This window comes from Trachemys scripta, chromosome 2 (genome assembly GCF_013100865.1).
Source record: "Trachemys scripta elegans isolate TJP31775 chromosome 2, CAS_Tse_1.0, whole genome shotgun sequence".
Classification (NCBI taxonomy): Eukaryota; Metazoa; Chordata; order Testudines; family Emydidae; genus Trachemys; species Trachemys scripta.
Window position 1 is genome coordinate 160,649,833 of NC_048299.1, and position 16,528 is coordinate 160,666,360.

Below are 16,528 nucleotides of genomic sequence, written 5' to 3' on the forward strand. Positions count from 1 at the left end.
AGACAGAGCTTCAAAGTGTTTACTTGCTTTGTTTTATTCTATTTCACATAAGAGCTTCCTTTACTGGGATCATTGCCAACACTGACCCGCTATGACCGTGATCTCTAAACTTTTTTGATCACGCACCCTATCAGTAAAAAAATTTTGAGCACGCACCCTCTGCCACGCCGGCTCTACCATTTTTGCCAAGGCAAAAACAAACAAAAAAAAAAGCCGCTCGGACTCCCACCCGAACTGCCAAAGCAAAAGAACCAAACGACAGTCCTCCTGCCGCGCACCCCCAAGGATCCTCTTGCGCATCCCACTTTCCAGACCACTGGGTTATGATACCAGGAAGACAACAATTGGTACATTGAGAACACCTACAAAACACGACAGTCAGTGCCAGCAAGATTAAATTGAAGAGTGAAGGGAGGATTCTGTTGGCCAAACAACCACCATGTATTTTCATCAAAATAGTATTAGTATGGCTTCTGACTGGAAATCAATGTAAGAGTCTCTTAAATACAGTGTTATCCAACAGCCACAAGAAAGTGTGTGTGGGGACATGGGGGCAGATACTGTTTTTATTTTATTTTATTTTTTAATACCCGTCTACAGTCTGTCTTGTGGAAATAAGGTTATTACTGCATAAAGAGGATCCAAATCCCACACCTGCAGGACTTGCACAGTAAAGGGACTTAAGTAAAGTTGCTTCCCATAAAGCATTAATTTATACTAGAAGATACAAAAATAACTGCCAGATTAAAGTCTAATTTGGGTAAATTCCTTTGGTGAGACCAAAAGGGACATGGATACTAATCTCATAATATGACAACTCCCTCTCAAATCTTAGCAACACAGCACTGTGGGTAGCATAACCCATTTCCGTAATGTCCCCAATTACTGTATGAAATGATTACTGTGGAGTTCATCAATAAATTTTATTTGACTTCACTGCTTGTTCATTTTATTTTTATGTTTTCCATGTCTTTTGTCCAGTTACCACCTTTTATAGATAAATTAAACTTTATTATTGTACCTCATACATTTGAATTTTCGATTGTAGTGTATAAATCTGAACTGTTGAATTTTATTTGATAGGGTGCGCGATATGCACTCACAATCAGTAAAAATTTTTTGAGCAAGCACCCCCTGCCGCGCTGGCTCTACCATTGTATGTATGTGTGTATATATATATATATATATATATACATATATACACACACACACACACACACACATATATATCATATATATATACAAAAATGTATTTATATTAATATTGTGTTTGTTCTGTCCAGAAATAAAGATGATTTATTTAAAAAACAAACAAAAAAACAGTAAAACTTGCCTATAACTTGGGAACACCAATTTTCATTTGCCTGCCAACTTGTTTTCTGTGCTTTAGTTGATAACAGCCGACGACACTGGTGTTCTCTCTCCTCACTGATACTTGTTACCCAGTGCAGTCAGCCTCAAACAAGATTTTAGTGCCCTCCAGCTGATTTGATGCTGGTCCCTCTTTCAGTTGGAAGAGCTCTGGTAGCATGCTATAGCTTCCTATACTGGCCTGACCAAATTCTCAAGGTTTGTCTTTGAAGAAAAAAAAACAAAAAACCAACCAACCAACAAAACCCTAAAATTGTCTTGGCAGATCTCTGTGTGGTTTATCCATGTCTCGCAAATTAGCAGGCAAGGGAAAATGTGTATGACTTGGTTCAAATTGTCTGCAAAATCTGGATAGCAGTCAGCACAGGTAAATACTCAGGATTAGGAACAGTCTAGAGAGACATGGTCACTGGAGAATAGGGGAGGAAGCAAAAGTGCAGTTATAGTAAACTTCCTTTTACAGTATCAGAGGGATAGCTGTGTTAGTCTGGATCTGTAAAAAGCAACAGAGAGTCTGTTCCTTGTTCCTTTTACAGTTAAATTATTCTATGAACATTTTTACTTCATTGTGAGAGACTCCACAGATTGTAGGTACATGCAACTTCATTTTGAAGCCCTGAACTTCCACCTGCCTGTCTCTTTACAGAAGCCAATGTTACTCAGTGGAATTCATATGGTATTCAGTACTGAAGTGTGTATCATGCATAGGTTAAAGGATCTGAGGACAGAACCTGGGTCTGCAGAGCTTGGGACAGCTGCTGGGAGGCCATGCTAAGGCACAGCAAGGGAGCACTGTGGAGAGTAGGCACCACAAGAAGTACTGCCCAAGAGACAGAGTGACGACCCTCTGACTGGACAACTGCCCTATTTAACCCCAGAGGTTGCCAGGGCAATCACACAGACTTCAGCCTGCTGCAGTGCCAGACTTTCCTTGATCTCCAGTCTCTGACTCCAGCCTGTCTCTGACCCTGACTCTTGCCTCCTGAGTCCAACCTGCTACTCCCTCTGATCTCCAGTCTCCGACCCCGGTCTCACTCTTCCTTACAATCCAGCTCTTGCGTTTCCTCCAACTCCTTATCAGTGACTACTGTCCCTGGTGTGGAGACCTCTGCCCAGCTGCGACCGCTAGGCAAGACTGCCTGTGCCCTGGTCCCTTCTAAGAAGAGGTGGAGCTGTAAGGCTCCAGGACTATATATGTAAGTCAAAAAACGTCAATATTTCATTAAGAAGGTTACAAACCAATGTTTTTCATAGTTCTACTGCATACAAAATAATATTATGGACAATATATGTAACATGCACACATACATACATACATACAGAGTGCACATACTTTACCTATTAAAGCTTCAAAACAGTTGGCCATCGCATGACGTAGATCCGATTCCCTACAAAGGTCAGGTCCATGAGCATAAAGCATAAACCGATCCAGTTCCAACTTCTACAAATACCAACAGAATATGTGAAAAGGACAGTCGAAACTGTTGACCATTTGTACTACAAAAATACAAGCATTCAGGTTGTCAATCCGTACAGCATTTCGGGGCCTTATTAGTTCATATATGTTATTGTGGAACAACTCGCTTTGAGAAAATTGAAAAGCAGTCCTCTAGCTAACAATGGTGCATAATTAGTCCTCAAATATAAAATTAGACTACTCTATTGTAGCTTACTATGTAAACAATTAGAGTTTGATATTGAACTCCTGACATAACTATCCAGGGTGAAGAAAAATAGTAAAACCAAAGGCGGAAGGAAAGCCATAGGGAGCAATGGTAGTACTGACCTCTGTGGATGAGTTTGGTGGGGGAAAAGAGGTAAGAATGAACCTAATCCTGTCTCATGGATGAATGATGCCACAGTAGTATAATATCATAATGTTTTTCCCTGAAGAAGTAGGGGAATTAAAAATGGGGAGAAAGATTTCACCAAAGAGAAGAGCAATAAAGTTAGAGAGAAGTAACCTCGGTGGCCAGAATCCAATAAAAATCCATCTCCTGCCTGAAGCAGGCCTACCGCAGCAACATGTAGCAGTAGCAAATGCCTCTTGTCTGTGGAACAGTTAATCCACAGGGCCACATGGCTTTCTTTTTTTTTTTTTTTTCACCCAAATGTGCACTATTCACATCAGTCTGTTTGCTAATCTATAGGACTGCTTGCCTATAGATACAGGTACTGTGTCACATGTATTATGTGATATATGATCATTCTGATATGGAAATGCCCATCGGAATTATTAGGTTTCCTTTCACATAGTTTCTTTTTGACACAAAGCCATTAAAGGAATTTTTGAAGAAGAGAGATTTGTGCATTTTGCAAAATGTGTATCAGAATAGGTTTTCCCTAAACTGGTGTAAGATTCCACACACCAATTTCTCATTAATTTTCAGCTGTGTCCCCCTAGAGTGCATTTAATAGGTGAGGCTGGAAAACTGAAACAGTTTAGAGATCTATGGTCTGAAATGAATTTCAATTTAAAAAACAGTGTTGAATTTTCAGTAGATAAAACCTATTTGCCATACAACAAAAAAGATATCACTTATATTACACTGCACTTTGTACACTGAGGCAAGCTACTCTGAAGAATCAACATCAAAATAAAATGTTGTGGTTTACATTGAATTTAAGCTTCTTAAAGGTTATTTTCTGCTTTTAGTGTCAACTCCAGTTTTTCCAGCTTATTACTTTTTTGAATAAATTAATAATTTCAGATTTGATCAAGGTAGGTTGCTGATATCTTTTCTAAAACTGGATTATAAAATAATATGAGCACAATAGAAATTGGCAGTTTGAATCCCAAAACAAATAATTTGGATGCACCAATACCTAGAATAAAATAGGGACTTTGAGAAAGGTAGGTGGCCTACAGGAAAAACCAACAGCCAAGCAAAGCAAACCTATCTGTGGCAAATCAAAAGTGTCCCACTTTGAGCTACAGCAATGGTGGAAGGAGACTCCTAAAAGGAAAACCCAGGTGCTGTGTATCTGTGTAGATACAGACTATAAGAGAAGATGGGCCACCTCAGCCAGAAGAAATATTCCCACATATTGGATCCTCAGAGAAATCCACAGAGGGCTAGGGCAAGCCACAATACAGAAGAGTCCACCTCATATTATTCAACCATGACCCTTCCAGATAATTACAGACCAACATTTACCAGAGATCTTACTTATCTTCTTTGAACTGAAGAAAATTGAAGCAGTGTGATGTTGTAGAGGGATATTTAAACAAAGGGGCGGGGGGAGGGAGGGAGAGAAGGGATGATGGAAACAAAGCATCCCCCAGAAAATCAGGTAAATTTATATTTAATAAATAAAATATATTTACATTATAAAACATGCTGTAAGATACATAAGCAACTTTCTCAAAAGAGGCCATAAATGTGATAACATATTTAGAACACGGATATTTTTAAGAACACATGCACCAGTTTCACACAGGATTTTAAATGATAAAGCATTTTAAAGTGGTACTTTAACAACAACATATTTTTGAATGGAGCTTTGATTGAAAGGCTTTTCTGTAATCTGTACTGTCTTGCTCACTGTGTACTTAAAGAGCCCTTTGGAAGAAAATTCCTGGGTTCATTCCTTGCCCCTCCATTCCTGATAGGAAATGAAGAGAACAAGGACAGGAAGTTAAATGCACAATCTTTGACAATAATTCTGGACTGGATAATACATTTTTAAATTATTGGCTATGGAGAAAGAAGACTAAAAAGGGAATTTTGAAACCATAGGCAATATATTTAGAATATAAAATTTGGGTGGTGTAATCTTAGTAAGTCTTTGGCCTGCTATATTGTTGTTATTGCAGGAGGGACGGTGTTTCTTTGAAATCAAATGTAGTAAGATTTTCACTGTTAACAAAACCAAATTTGAACAACCAAACCATCATGGAAATGGATTTAATCGGGTTTCTGTAGCATATTCCAATCTTACTATCACAGAGAAAATTTTAAAAAACCCAAACACACATCACTCACAAAATCTAATAAAAAGCTAAACTTCATAGAACTTTTTATATTTTTTCATAGTTTGATCTTATTTATCACAAAAAGCCCTTCTAATATTATTCTTTGCCAGAAGGCAGTAAGCCTAAACAGTGAATATCCAGGTTGGGAAATAATCAAAGGGGTTTTTCTCACCTTTCTCCCCCTACGCTTTCTTGCTACATATGCTGTATTATAGGTTCTTCTACAACTATCAAATTTGCTCTTCAATTATCCATTCACTACCAACATTCACTAGCTCCAGTGCAACGAACGGTTAAATATATGGAGGCCCTAATGACAGAAGCCCTAGAAGTCCATATATTAGCAGAAGGAGTCACTCCTTCTGAATGCCCCCTCCATACACCTCCCTCCCCTTGTCAGATTCCAAATGTGACTTCCTCAAAGTTTACCTTCAAAACTAATGACCAAACTCAAATCCAAAACATATAGTAAAGATACTGATAGGTGGACAGACAGACCAGTAACTAACCCACCCACTGCCAGACATCATAGCTACATAATTCCAATAAAGAGATAAAAATGCCTGTACATACCTTGGCCAGCATAGCAAGATGCTGGTTCTGAACAATGGCAGTGCGATATGTAGCTAACCCCCCTTCCTCTAGGCTTGGAAACAGGTAGTACAAATGGACACTGCAAAGAAAAAATTCAAATAGACTCAGCACTGATACATTTGCTATTAGAGTCTATACCAGTTACCTGCTGCTCTGTGGGATGCTGACAGCTCAATATGTTCTTTAATGGGTGACACAGTTCCCTCCCCACCACAGAACTTCACCAGAGCTATGGTAAAAACTTGTTTGTTTTTAAACAGTATTGTGTAGATCATCTTTTTACAATTTAGCATACAATTTTTAACTACCTGAAATCACACATATTGTCACCTTCTCTGCAGATTTCAATGGTAGCTTGGACCTCTACAACAAAAAAAAAGCTGGGGCAAAACACTCAGTAGGAGCAGGCAATCTCTACGGTGAGAGAAAACAGCTTGATTCCAGACAGGCAAACACAGTAAGGAGACACCATTCAGTCAAATCTGGCCCAGGATGTAGGATTTAAAAAAAAAATGCTTTTACAATACTATTTTTTTTAATTCCTCTGAAAAGTTTGGGTTTTTGTTTGTTTGTTTTTAAAGGCAAACCTCTGCCTGAAGCTACTGAATACCAAACATTGCAACAGTGTGCACAAGAGCCTTATGATAGTGAAACTGCATAGTAACTGGCTATACAAAAGTGAAATCAACTAGCCTATTTTTATCCAAGGTGACACAGCTGAAAAAATATAATTAATAGTATATCTAGTGAAAAATTCATTAGGAACAAACAAAATGGACTTTCAAAAGGCCTTTAATAAAGTAGTTCATGAAGTAATTAAGGAATTAATTTAAGGAAATTATGTACAATCATGAATTATAAACTGGCTAACAGTCAGTAAAAGAAAGTAGGGATTAAATCGTCCATCCAAGATTTGCAAAAGTGACTAGTGATTTTGGGTGCCTTTGTTTATGGGAGGCTAATCTCAAAGACCATGAGGAGGCAGGATCTTTAGAGAGTGTGTGCTTGGCACGTTCTGTAAAATTAACCCCCCATGAGCTATCTCAAGATGGTCATGCAAAAATTAAAGTGTGACACCCTGTACCCACATATTCACCAGTTATATGACTATAATATGTTTTGTACTAACTATGCCTTGTGAGGTATCATTTGAAAAGTCAGGATCTGTTGAACATTACTATCCTGTTGAATTGTATGTACTACCATTGTAAGTGATGCCATTAAGTTTTGCATATGTGTTACTGAAATATGTTGTGAGTTTGAGAGATGCCCACAGTTAGCCTTGCAGTGGCAACAAAGGAGCAGCTAACACCTCCAAGTCAGATTAACACCAGGATTAGTCAGTCATGTGTTGATGGCCCATCAAGGAGAATCTACTCTCCCAGTGGACCCCTCTCGAAAACTCCTGAGAGAGCACATACAAGATGTGGGCTGTCTAACCCCCGTGACACAGCGAGGATCTTTCCAGCACCTGGAAGAGAGTATAAAATGAGTGGCAATGACATCACCACTTCGCCTCCCTCATCTCAACACCTAGAAACAAGAACATTTGCAAGACAAAGGGAAGCATCCTTGAACTGGGAAGAAGGGATGGTCCTAGGCTTTCTAGTTGGTATGAATTATGAACTAAATTCTGCCTGGAACATCCAGTATGGTGAGGAAAAACTGCTTGATTCAAATCTTGCTTAGTCTGATAAAGTTTAGGATTTAGATTGTGATTTTATCTTTTATTTCTTATATAACCAACTCTGACCTCTATGCCAAACATTTATAATCACTTAAAATCTATCTTTCTGTAGTTAAGAAACTTATTTTAATGTTTTTTACCAGTTTGTCTAAGGTGCTTGAGGAATCTACTCAGATTACAAAGGCTGGGGCATGTCCACTACACTTTGAAGGAGTGGCAAACTAACTAATGAGCTTACACTGATCAAGAAGATCTTGAGCGGTGTAGGATGGTACATTTCTGGGGTACAAAGCTGGGGCTGGGGGGATTTGCTGGTGTCTCCCTGTGTATAGTTCACGAGTGACTGTTCAAGCCTGCAAGTAACTTTGGGTGTGCCTTCAAAGGCTAATGGCTATGTGGGAGCGAAGCTTGAAGGAGCTGCTTGTCACTAGCAGAGCAGTGTGAGAGGTACCCTGATACAGAGACTAAAAAGGGGACACAGCGGTCTCACAGTCCAGGTTGTACGCTGGAAGCTGTCACATAAGCTGCCTAAAATCACTAGTCAGTTTTAAAAATCCGGGCCTCAATTTAACAAAAGGTTAACAGTGAGGTATCATAAGGTTCCACACAGTGATGTTTCACATATTCATCAGTGATCTGGAAAAGAGTGCAAAGAGCAAGATGGAAAAAATTGCAGATGACAAGAAATTATTTAAGTTAGTCAACAATAAAAACTGCTTAAGTGTTTTCCTCAACTGGGGCAAAAATTAGGTGAATGGGCCATACGATTGCTGAGATACTGACAAATGCAAGGTATCACATATTGGGAGGAATGATCTGAACTACTTTTGTTGAGTTCTTGTACTTATGTCAAATTAAAAAAAAAAGGATAAAAGTTTATATAGATAATAAAAACTTTCAATTACTTTAGAGAGGGTATTCTGGGCTACTGGAACACAGACACAGACACAAGTATCAATATATCGCCGGAGAGGAAGAGGGATTATTTCAGATCCCCTTCTAAAACATTTCTTTATTAGAGAATGATAATAAACTATACATCTAGAAGTTGCATATTTTAATGCACTACAGCAATAGCGTTTATGAGTGTGGTGTGGATTTCTCAGAAATGTCATTGTCGTTTCAGAGGTTTAACACTGAAAATGAAGGATTTGTCTCCAAGGTGGGGTAATGTGCTTTATGGGAGTGTGATTTCTAACGCATGCTCACATGTTGGACATTAATTGGCCTATAGACCCTGCTGATGCACACTAAAGGTTCTCTAGTGCACTTTAACACAGTACTATTTCAAACAGCACTACGTTATAGCACTAATGTGCAAAACAATAATACTGCTCAGAAATCACAACCCCATAAAGCGTGATACCCCATTGCATAGACAAGCCCAAAATGTACACTGAAATTTACATATAAATCCAAATATACAGGTTTGTAAGTCTCAGAGGATTGTGTACTATTAAACAGTAGTTTTTAAGCAGTAATACTAGGAATTTGTGTTCTATCACCAAAAAAATTTGCCTCCTCTCTCCTTCTAGAAAAGGCCACAGATTTTTAAAGTAAAGAAATAGATATTGACAGACACGTGGCCCATAATCCAGAGTAGCTGTTGGGTATCGGAGGATGGTTACAAAAGTGCAATTTTGTTATCCATAATACCATGAGCTTTTTTAAAAGCCTCCCTTTAAGCACACTGACTACTTCCCTCTTAAAAATGGACTGACAAGGGCTCTGGAAAAGGATTTAAAATCTTTCACACTGAATGCTGATATTGCTGTTTGTCACAAATGACACTTTTCACCAAGCTAGCTGCCACTTGCACTAGGCTCAGCAAGTCCAGTTTGAGTATTTTTGTAATTTTCCAGTATGTACTACTTTCAGAAGAATCGGTTTAGCAAAATGGGGTGTGATTTTTGATGAACTGTGAATTTTGTTTTGTGTTATTATTTTCTAATGGTTTGTACATGAATGTAAATATATTCTTGAAAGACAAGATGCAAGCTGTGCCCCTAAGGACTGAGGTTTAGAGAATAATCCCCCTAAAAAATTCTACACATTCAATATTGCTTGTAAACACCACTCTCGAGATTAGAGGGGAAGAGATCAAGGGAAGGCACGGAAACAAAATGACACATTTAAAAATAATCTCTCTCCTTTTTATAAATTGGTTATAAGCTCTAAAGTATTTGGCCCAAGACAAGTTGATCTCCTACAGTCATGAGCAACTTCAAATAGCATTTGACAGGACAGAGACACTAGCCTTTCATCTTGTAATCTTACTCTTCACAGCGTCAGCATTGTAAGAGGCTTGAAAAGAAGTATACGCAGATGTGCGGCTCTTACAATCATTGCAAGGATACAGGACAGCAAATACACAGACTATCAAAACTTACACATTTGAAAGCGTAATACAGTTGAATGTTAAGGAAAAAATATATGAAATTTGATGAATAAGACACAATACAGAACTTTGTAGAAAAACTCCACACTTACCTAGTTAAAAATTCCACCACAGCATCTCCCAAAAATTCTAAACGTTCATTGTGGTTAATCCTGCAAAAGTGTTTTGAGATTTATTGTCAGTAACCCCAGTGAACTGTAGTTATTTGTACAGTATAGTTTAAGTTTTTTGGTGATCAGGAAGGGAAATGATCTTGCTGCTTTCCTATTTTGATACTTTCCTCTCGGATATATAACAATGAACATGTAGGTTATCAAACTCAGAACTGCTACCACAAGTCTTTGAATCTTCATAGATTATTTATCAGCATTTAACAGGGAGAGAGGAAGCAGAATTTCTGACTAGCAGCGTGTAATGGCATGCTGAGATCAGGCTGTTTGTGCTTTGCCATGGACACCAGGTGATTTAAAATAAATCACCAACCTTAGCTCTGTGCGCTGCTGGGGAGAGGTCTATAATAAACAGAAACACCCCCTGGACCTGATGACTCTACAATGGATTTGTTGGTGCATCTCCAACTACATGGCAGTCTGTATGTGCTTTTATTTTTCACAGTCCCTTTAATGTCAAAGACAAGTGTCCTCTGACCCATTTTCTGAGATTTCCTTCAGGCTCTTAGAAGGACTTACTAGAACGGAAGAAGATACCTTCAAAGACTCTATCAAACTAATAAGAGCTATGTTCCCTCTCTTTTCCTCTCTTGCTCTCATTTTTTTTATTGCTTCTATGAGTGCTCTATCTTTTCTTTTTGCTTCCCCAAGCCCTCCCCCATTAACAGATTTATTAATAGGTAAGGGACAGAAAGCTTGGCAATACCAGCTGAATAAGATAGGGACCTAGTCTCAGTACAGTATCTCAAGCTGATGCAAATAACTTATGCATGCTTAACTTTAAGCATGTGGAGTAGCCCCACTGATTTCGTAGGTCATGTCTGCAGAATCGAGGCGTAAGATACTGGTGGTTTCTTTCCAGAGGCCTCTTTTCAAGTGTCTGACAGCTTTTATTGCAATTTGCTCTTCCTCAAATTATTAAATCACTCATCTAACTTTTTAAAAAGCAGAACTTTGGTACGGGTTCAAGTGCCAAGTACTATTTAAAAGCAAAGTGTTAGTTATACTATAACTTCTCTTTGTAGAGGCATAATGGCAATCAGAGCTGAGAAGTATGGATTTTCCAGTCCATTCAGCTGAGATAGGATAATTACTGAGTGATTTCCCTTTGGGAGAAGGAGTTAATTTTTGATGGATATTAGACCTATTCTTGCAAATATTATTTTATAATTGGGAGTACAATAGTGTAAATACACCAGAACTCAAAGAGCAATCTAAAGAGACTAGATTGAATCTTTAGGCTCAGCCCTGTGTTTGGGGACAGAGTGTAGCAGCACCATCCCATGGGGAGCGTCACTCAGAATCACAATTCCTCCTCTGCTGCTCTCACCTTGCCCCAAAGCGGGATGGGGATTGGAATAATTTACAATAACCCTTTTAGGGTTGAATAGCGTATTGCTCCAGCATCACCTCATCCACTTGTTCGCAGGTGTTCCTGCTTCTTCCACCCACACCCAGAGCTGTACTCTGGGACAGTCCTACATGGCTGTGAATGGAGGTAGAATCACAGAAACAGAGGGTTGGAAGGGAACTCGAGAGGTCTTCAAGTCTAGCCCCTACACTGAGGCAGGACTAAGTATATCTAGACCATCCTTGATGGGTTCTTATCCAATCTGTTCTTAAAAACCTCTAATGATGGCGATCCCACAACCTTCCTATTCCAGACCCTACCTACTCTTATAGTTAGATTTTTTTTTTTTTAATATCTAACCTTAACCTCCCGTGCTGCAGATTATGCCCATTGCTCCTTGGCCTGCCTTTAGTGGACAAGGAGAACAATTGAATATCATTCTCTTTTTTAACAGCCTTGAACATATTTGCAGACTGTTATCGGTCCTCCTCAGTCTTCATTTCTCACGACTAAACATGCCCAGTTTGTTTTACTTTTCCTCATAGGTCAGGTTTTCTAAACCTTTTATCATTTTTGTTGTTCTCATCTGGATTCTCTCTAATTTGTTCACATCTTTCCTAATGTGCAGTGCCCAGAATTGGACTGCACTGAGTAGAGTGGGACAATTACCTCCCATGTCTTACTTATGACACTCCTGTTAACACATCCCGGAGTGATATTAGCCTTCTTAGCAACTGCATCACATTGTTGACTTATATTCAAATTTGTGATCCACTATAACCCTCAGATCTATTTCAGCAGTACCACCACATAGACATTTATTCTCCATTTTGTAGCTGTGCATTTAAGTTTTAAGTTTTCTTTCCCAAATTCAGTACTTTGCACTTGTCTTTTTTGAATCGTGTTGATTTCAGACTAATTTTCTAATTCTCTAATAGGTAGGATGACCCAAGTCTCTCTTACTCGCATATTGTTCTATGTTATTAATTTATATTGGGCCAAATTCTGTGTCACTCATGCTCATTTTGAGTGATACCTTACTTTATCAGTAGCCCTGTTGATTTCAATAGGACTATTCATGGAGTAAGATACTACTCACTATGAGTAAGGGTGGCACAGAATCTAGTTCCTGATCATTTTTTTAAGTACAGTGGAAAGTTTGTGCTATGCACATGCAGTAAAATAAATGTAGCATTTCGCTGTTCACCATTTGAGCTATCCGAACAGAAGTATTAATGATTCTTTAAGTTTTGTGGACTGAAGCAGATTTTCTTTACGGGCTCTTGTAAATGTCTTGTTCACTAGATGCATTACAGAGCTGGTGCTTGGTTTTCTGTGCCTTTGCAAAAGGATGTTTTTGGCAAATGGTGGTTTTGCAAGCTCAGAGTAACACCCTTTTTAAAGACTTTTTCTACTCACCACTCTTGCTGTTCCTCTTTTTCGAAAAAGCCACTTGATTTTATTAAAAAACAGAAACAATATTTTTGGAGTGATTTTCCTTTCCTTGCACATGCATATAAATAAGTATGTGTACACACACACTTACTTCCCGACAGTTAGAAATCATCTGGCTGTTTTGTTACAAAGGTTATTAAGAAACTAGAGTTGAATTTTCATTTTTAGTTAACCTTCTAGGTCCAAGAAAAAGACTGATCCGCACACATTAGCATATAACTAAAATGCTGGAAGCAAAGTATTAGCTGCTTTCTTTACCTGGAAGGAGTCGGATCATCTTGCCCAAGGCGGGACATAATATTTATCAAGGTGTTTATTCCTGTAAAAATAAACAATGCTAAACAGTTATTAAAAATCATCACCAATTTCATTGAAGTAATTTCTTCGAACATCACTTTGTATTTACCATGCAAGACTCTCACTCTGCATTTAAAAAACCATACAAACAAAAAATGCCATTGGGTCAATCAGAAAGCAGAAACACCACAGATCCAGAGTTAAATTACAGCAGGATTATTCAGGTATAATCCTTATAGGGACTAATGGCTAGCTAATGGCTGCCCACAGGAAACTGCTTTTACATTCATGGAGCCAGATATAAAGTCACAGAAAGGCCAGGCTCCAAATGAGATAGACCCCCACCCCCAACATTGTATGAACAACAGACAATTTGTATTACTGCAGTTGCTTGTATTTAAGGGAGAAAGAAGTTGTGCAGCAGAGCCCACATATTCGACAGCTGCACTGCTTCCACGTTTCAGCAAGGATTTCATAGCAGTGTTACAAAGAGGTCTCATTAATGAGACTTCATAATTTTTATAAAATATACTGCAGTCGACTTATTGCATTATGAAAATATCAATAGATACACTTGTCAAAAGTAAAACAAAGTATATTCTGTGATGTATTATCCTTGCTTATTTTGTCAGCTACTTGTTTGCTAATCTGTAAAATCCAATCATTCAGAATAGATCTCCCAGTCATTTATTATTATTATTTTTTAATTATTTGTATTACCATGTGCTCAAGCATTAGAAACTTCCACTAAAATTCTCTCCTAGAGGTAATCTTCACTGCCATGTTAGCTCAAGGTATAATCCTTGAGTGTTGCCCCTAATCTGACTCCCATGAACACACAAAACTCTCTAGCTCCAGGTAAGTGGTGCTTTAATCTCAAGATAGCTGGCCCTCAGGGGCAGGGAGAGATGTGTGTGTACACTCGAGTGTTATTGAAGCTCCAGCTAGTAGTGAAGTGTGGATGCAGCTACTTTGTACTGCTGACACAATCACTCACTGTGTCCACCGTCACTCCAGCTAAGCTAACTTCATTCACAGAGTTAACTTGAGCTAACGCTGCAGTGCAGACAAGCCCTCAGGAGAATATAGGTTGAACAAGCATCGATTAGGTGGCAGTTCTTCTTGGAGGCTAAGGATGGTGAGAGAGAAAACAATAATGGTGTAATTGCATACCCTTTTTCCTCATGTGCATGTGATGGACTTTTCGGTCTCCGTACTTGGGCTGTCGAATCCCACAGTTGGACAAGGAATTTCTTGCATGGTCCGGATTCATTCCGAAGTTTAGGTGATGGCTTGGATGAGTCATGGCAAGCTAGAAAGCAGCATGTGCAAGTCAAAAACTGGGTTAATCTTTGCAAACGCTAAGAGCAATGTTAGATTGGTAGTTGCTAACAACAGCTATTTCTCAGTTTGAAGACATGCTATGATGTGCTGTTGGCAATTAGTAACTGTGGTTCAAGCAATTAAAATGTAGGATGTACGACTTCAGATATGTCACGAAACACATCATTTATGCCTGATCACCACTTAAACTAATTAACTTTCAAAAGCTTTTTAAAGAAATAAATTCGTTTTTGAAAGAAGAGAAAATCTGAATTGTCAATTTGCCCTAAAATATTTTGCTTGCTAACTTGGCTGAACTATGTTAAACAATATGAAGATTTGCTTAGTACAGAAAACATGAAATCTAATACTATTACTACGTGAATGTATCTATATACTGCAATACCACCTCAAGCATATGTAACTCAATTCAAATATGTAAAGTATCAATAAGGAGAGCCTCGTCTTTTTTTGGTAAAAGAGAGATGATTGAATTTTTGCTCACCAAAGGCCAGACTCTGCTACTCTTGCTCACAATGAATAGCCCTTTACTCTCATTGCCTTTGCTGGGACCCTTCTCAGAGCAACGTATTAGTGAAGGCGAATAGGAGTGGCAGACCTGAGCTCTATATTTAGTTTGTACTGTAAGTACTACCAGGAACTTGCATCTTTGCTGCTATCACTTTATAAAGGGCAGCAGAAATGGGAGGTGTCAGTAGCAATTAATACAGCAAAGACAAAGACTTAGGCCCCAATCCTGCATATGAGAATTGTTAGCAGCCCCATTACGTTAAAATGGGACTACTTATATGCAGAAAGTCATTCAGGAAATATTTGTAGGATTAGGGCCTTCGATGCTAAACTAAAAGCTTCTAAACAGCTCCTTTGCCCTCTTCATTCAAACAAAGCTTATTTTAACTATTGTCAGACCGAATTGTTATTCAACTTACAGCATTTCCCCCCAAATCCTTGTTAAATACCTAATTAGTACTAACTACAGTTTGCCAAACCTATCCCTCTAAAACACTTACTCCTCTAAAATAGAACACACTAAAACTTATCAGAATGGTTAAAACAAAAACACACGAAACACCCCCCAGCCTCTCTTCTCTGTCAGGTCTTTAAATGCATACCGTATGATGAAACATACATCATCACTGGGAGATTACATATTTGTATATTTTGCATCCTATGCACAGTTATTTAAATGGTGAAATATAAATCTCACTAGGGACTCTCTCTCCTGGAACAAATTCTTAGCTATTCAATAAGCATGCATAAGGATCAAGCCTAGATAAAGTGCCTCTGTGCATTTAGTGTGATTTATGTTGGTGCACCTTGTCTTATGCTTTCCCTCATTATTGATAACTTATTTGCTTTTTGCTTCAAGTGTTCTATCATGGCAGTTAGTAGGTTTTTATGGATGGATTTTCTTTTATATACTCTTTAACTCTAAAACCCAGGAAATTCAAAAAAACCTATGCTCATAATTAAGCATAGCACCCATCCCCTCTATGCTCGAACTAATCTGGTTTGTACAAGGAGTACAAAGCATTTGAGAATGTTTTTATTAACAATTCTTGATTCATTATATGTAAAAAAACAAAAAAAAGTGAAGCACCTAAATTTTAGCAATTAAATTTGAAATTATATATAAAATACACTTTTTGCACTAAAATAGGTTGATAAACACAGATCTACTTACTTATTTTTGCCCTTTCATTTAGATCTGCAATAGACAGTTTTTGCTGAGAGAGGCCCAGTGTGCAAAAATGCACTTGCATAGGGTTACCATATTTCAGCAAGCAAAAAAGAGGACGGGAGGAGCCCCGCCCTAGCCCCGCCCCTGTCCTGCCCTAGCCCCGTCCCTGCCCCACCCACTTCCCGCCCCCCTCAGAACCCCCCC

General features: G+C 38.5%; 1 protein-coding gene across 2 annotated transcripts in view; it reads right to left on the reverse strand.

Annotated features, from left to right (window-relative positions):
• The window catches only part of DROSHA (drosha ribonuclease III), a 107,184-nt gene that overhangs the window by 33,031 nt on the left and 57,625 nt on the right, over positions 1-16,528 (reverse strand). For both annotated transcript variants that reach the window (XM_034762065.1, XM_034762066.1), the window contains exons 18-22: positions 14,473-14,611; positions 13,261-13,321; positions 10,119-10,178; positions 5,921-6,020; positions 2,710-2,812 (exon numbers count right to left, since the gene is read on the reverse strand). In XM_034762065.1, the coding sequence (XP_034617956.1) occupies positions 2,710-2,812; positions 5,921-6,020; positions 10,119-10,178; positions 13,261-13,321; positions 14,473-14,611 (463 nt within the window). The remainder of the gene's footprint in view (positions 1-2,709; positions 2,813-5,920; positions 6,021-10,118; positions 10,179-13,260; positions 13,322-14,472; positions 14,612-16,528) is intronic.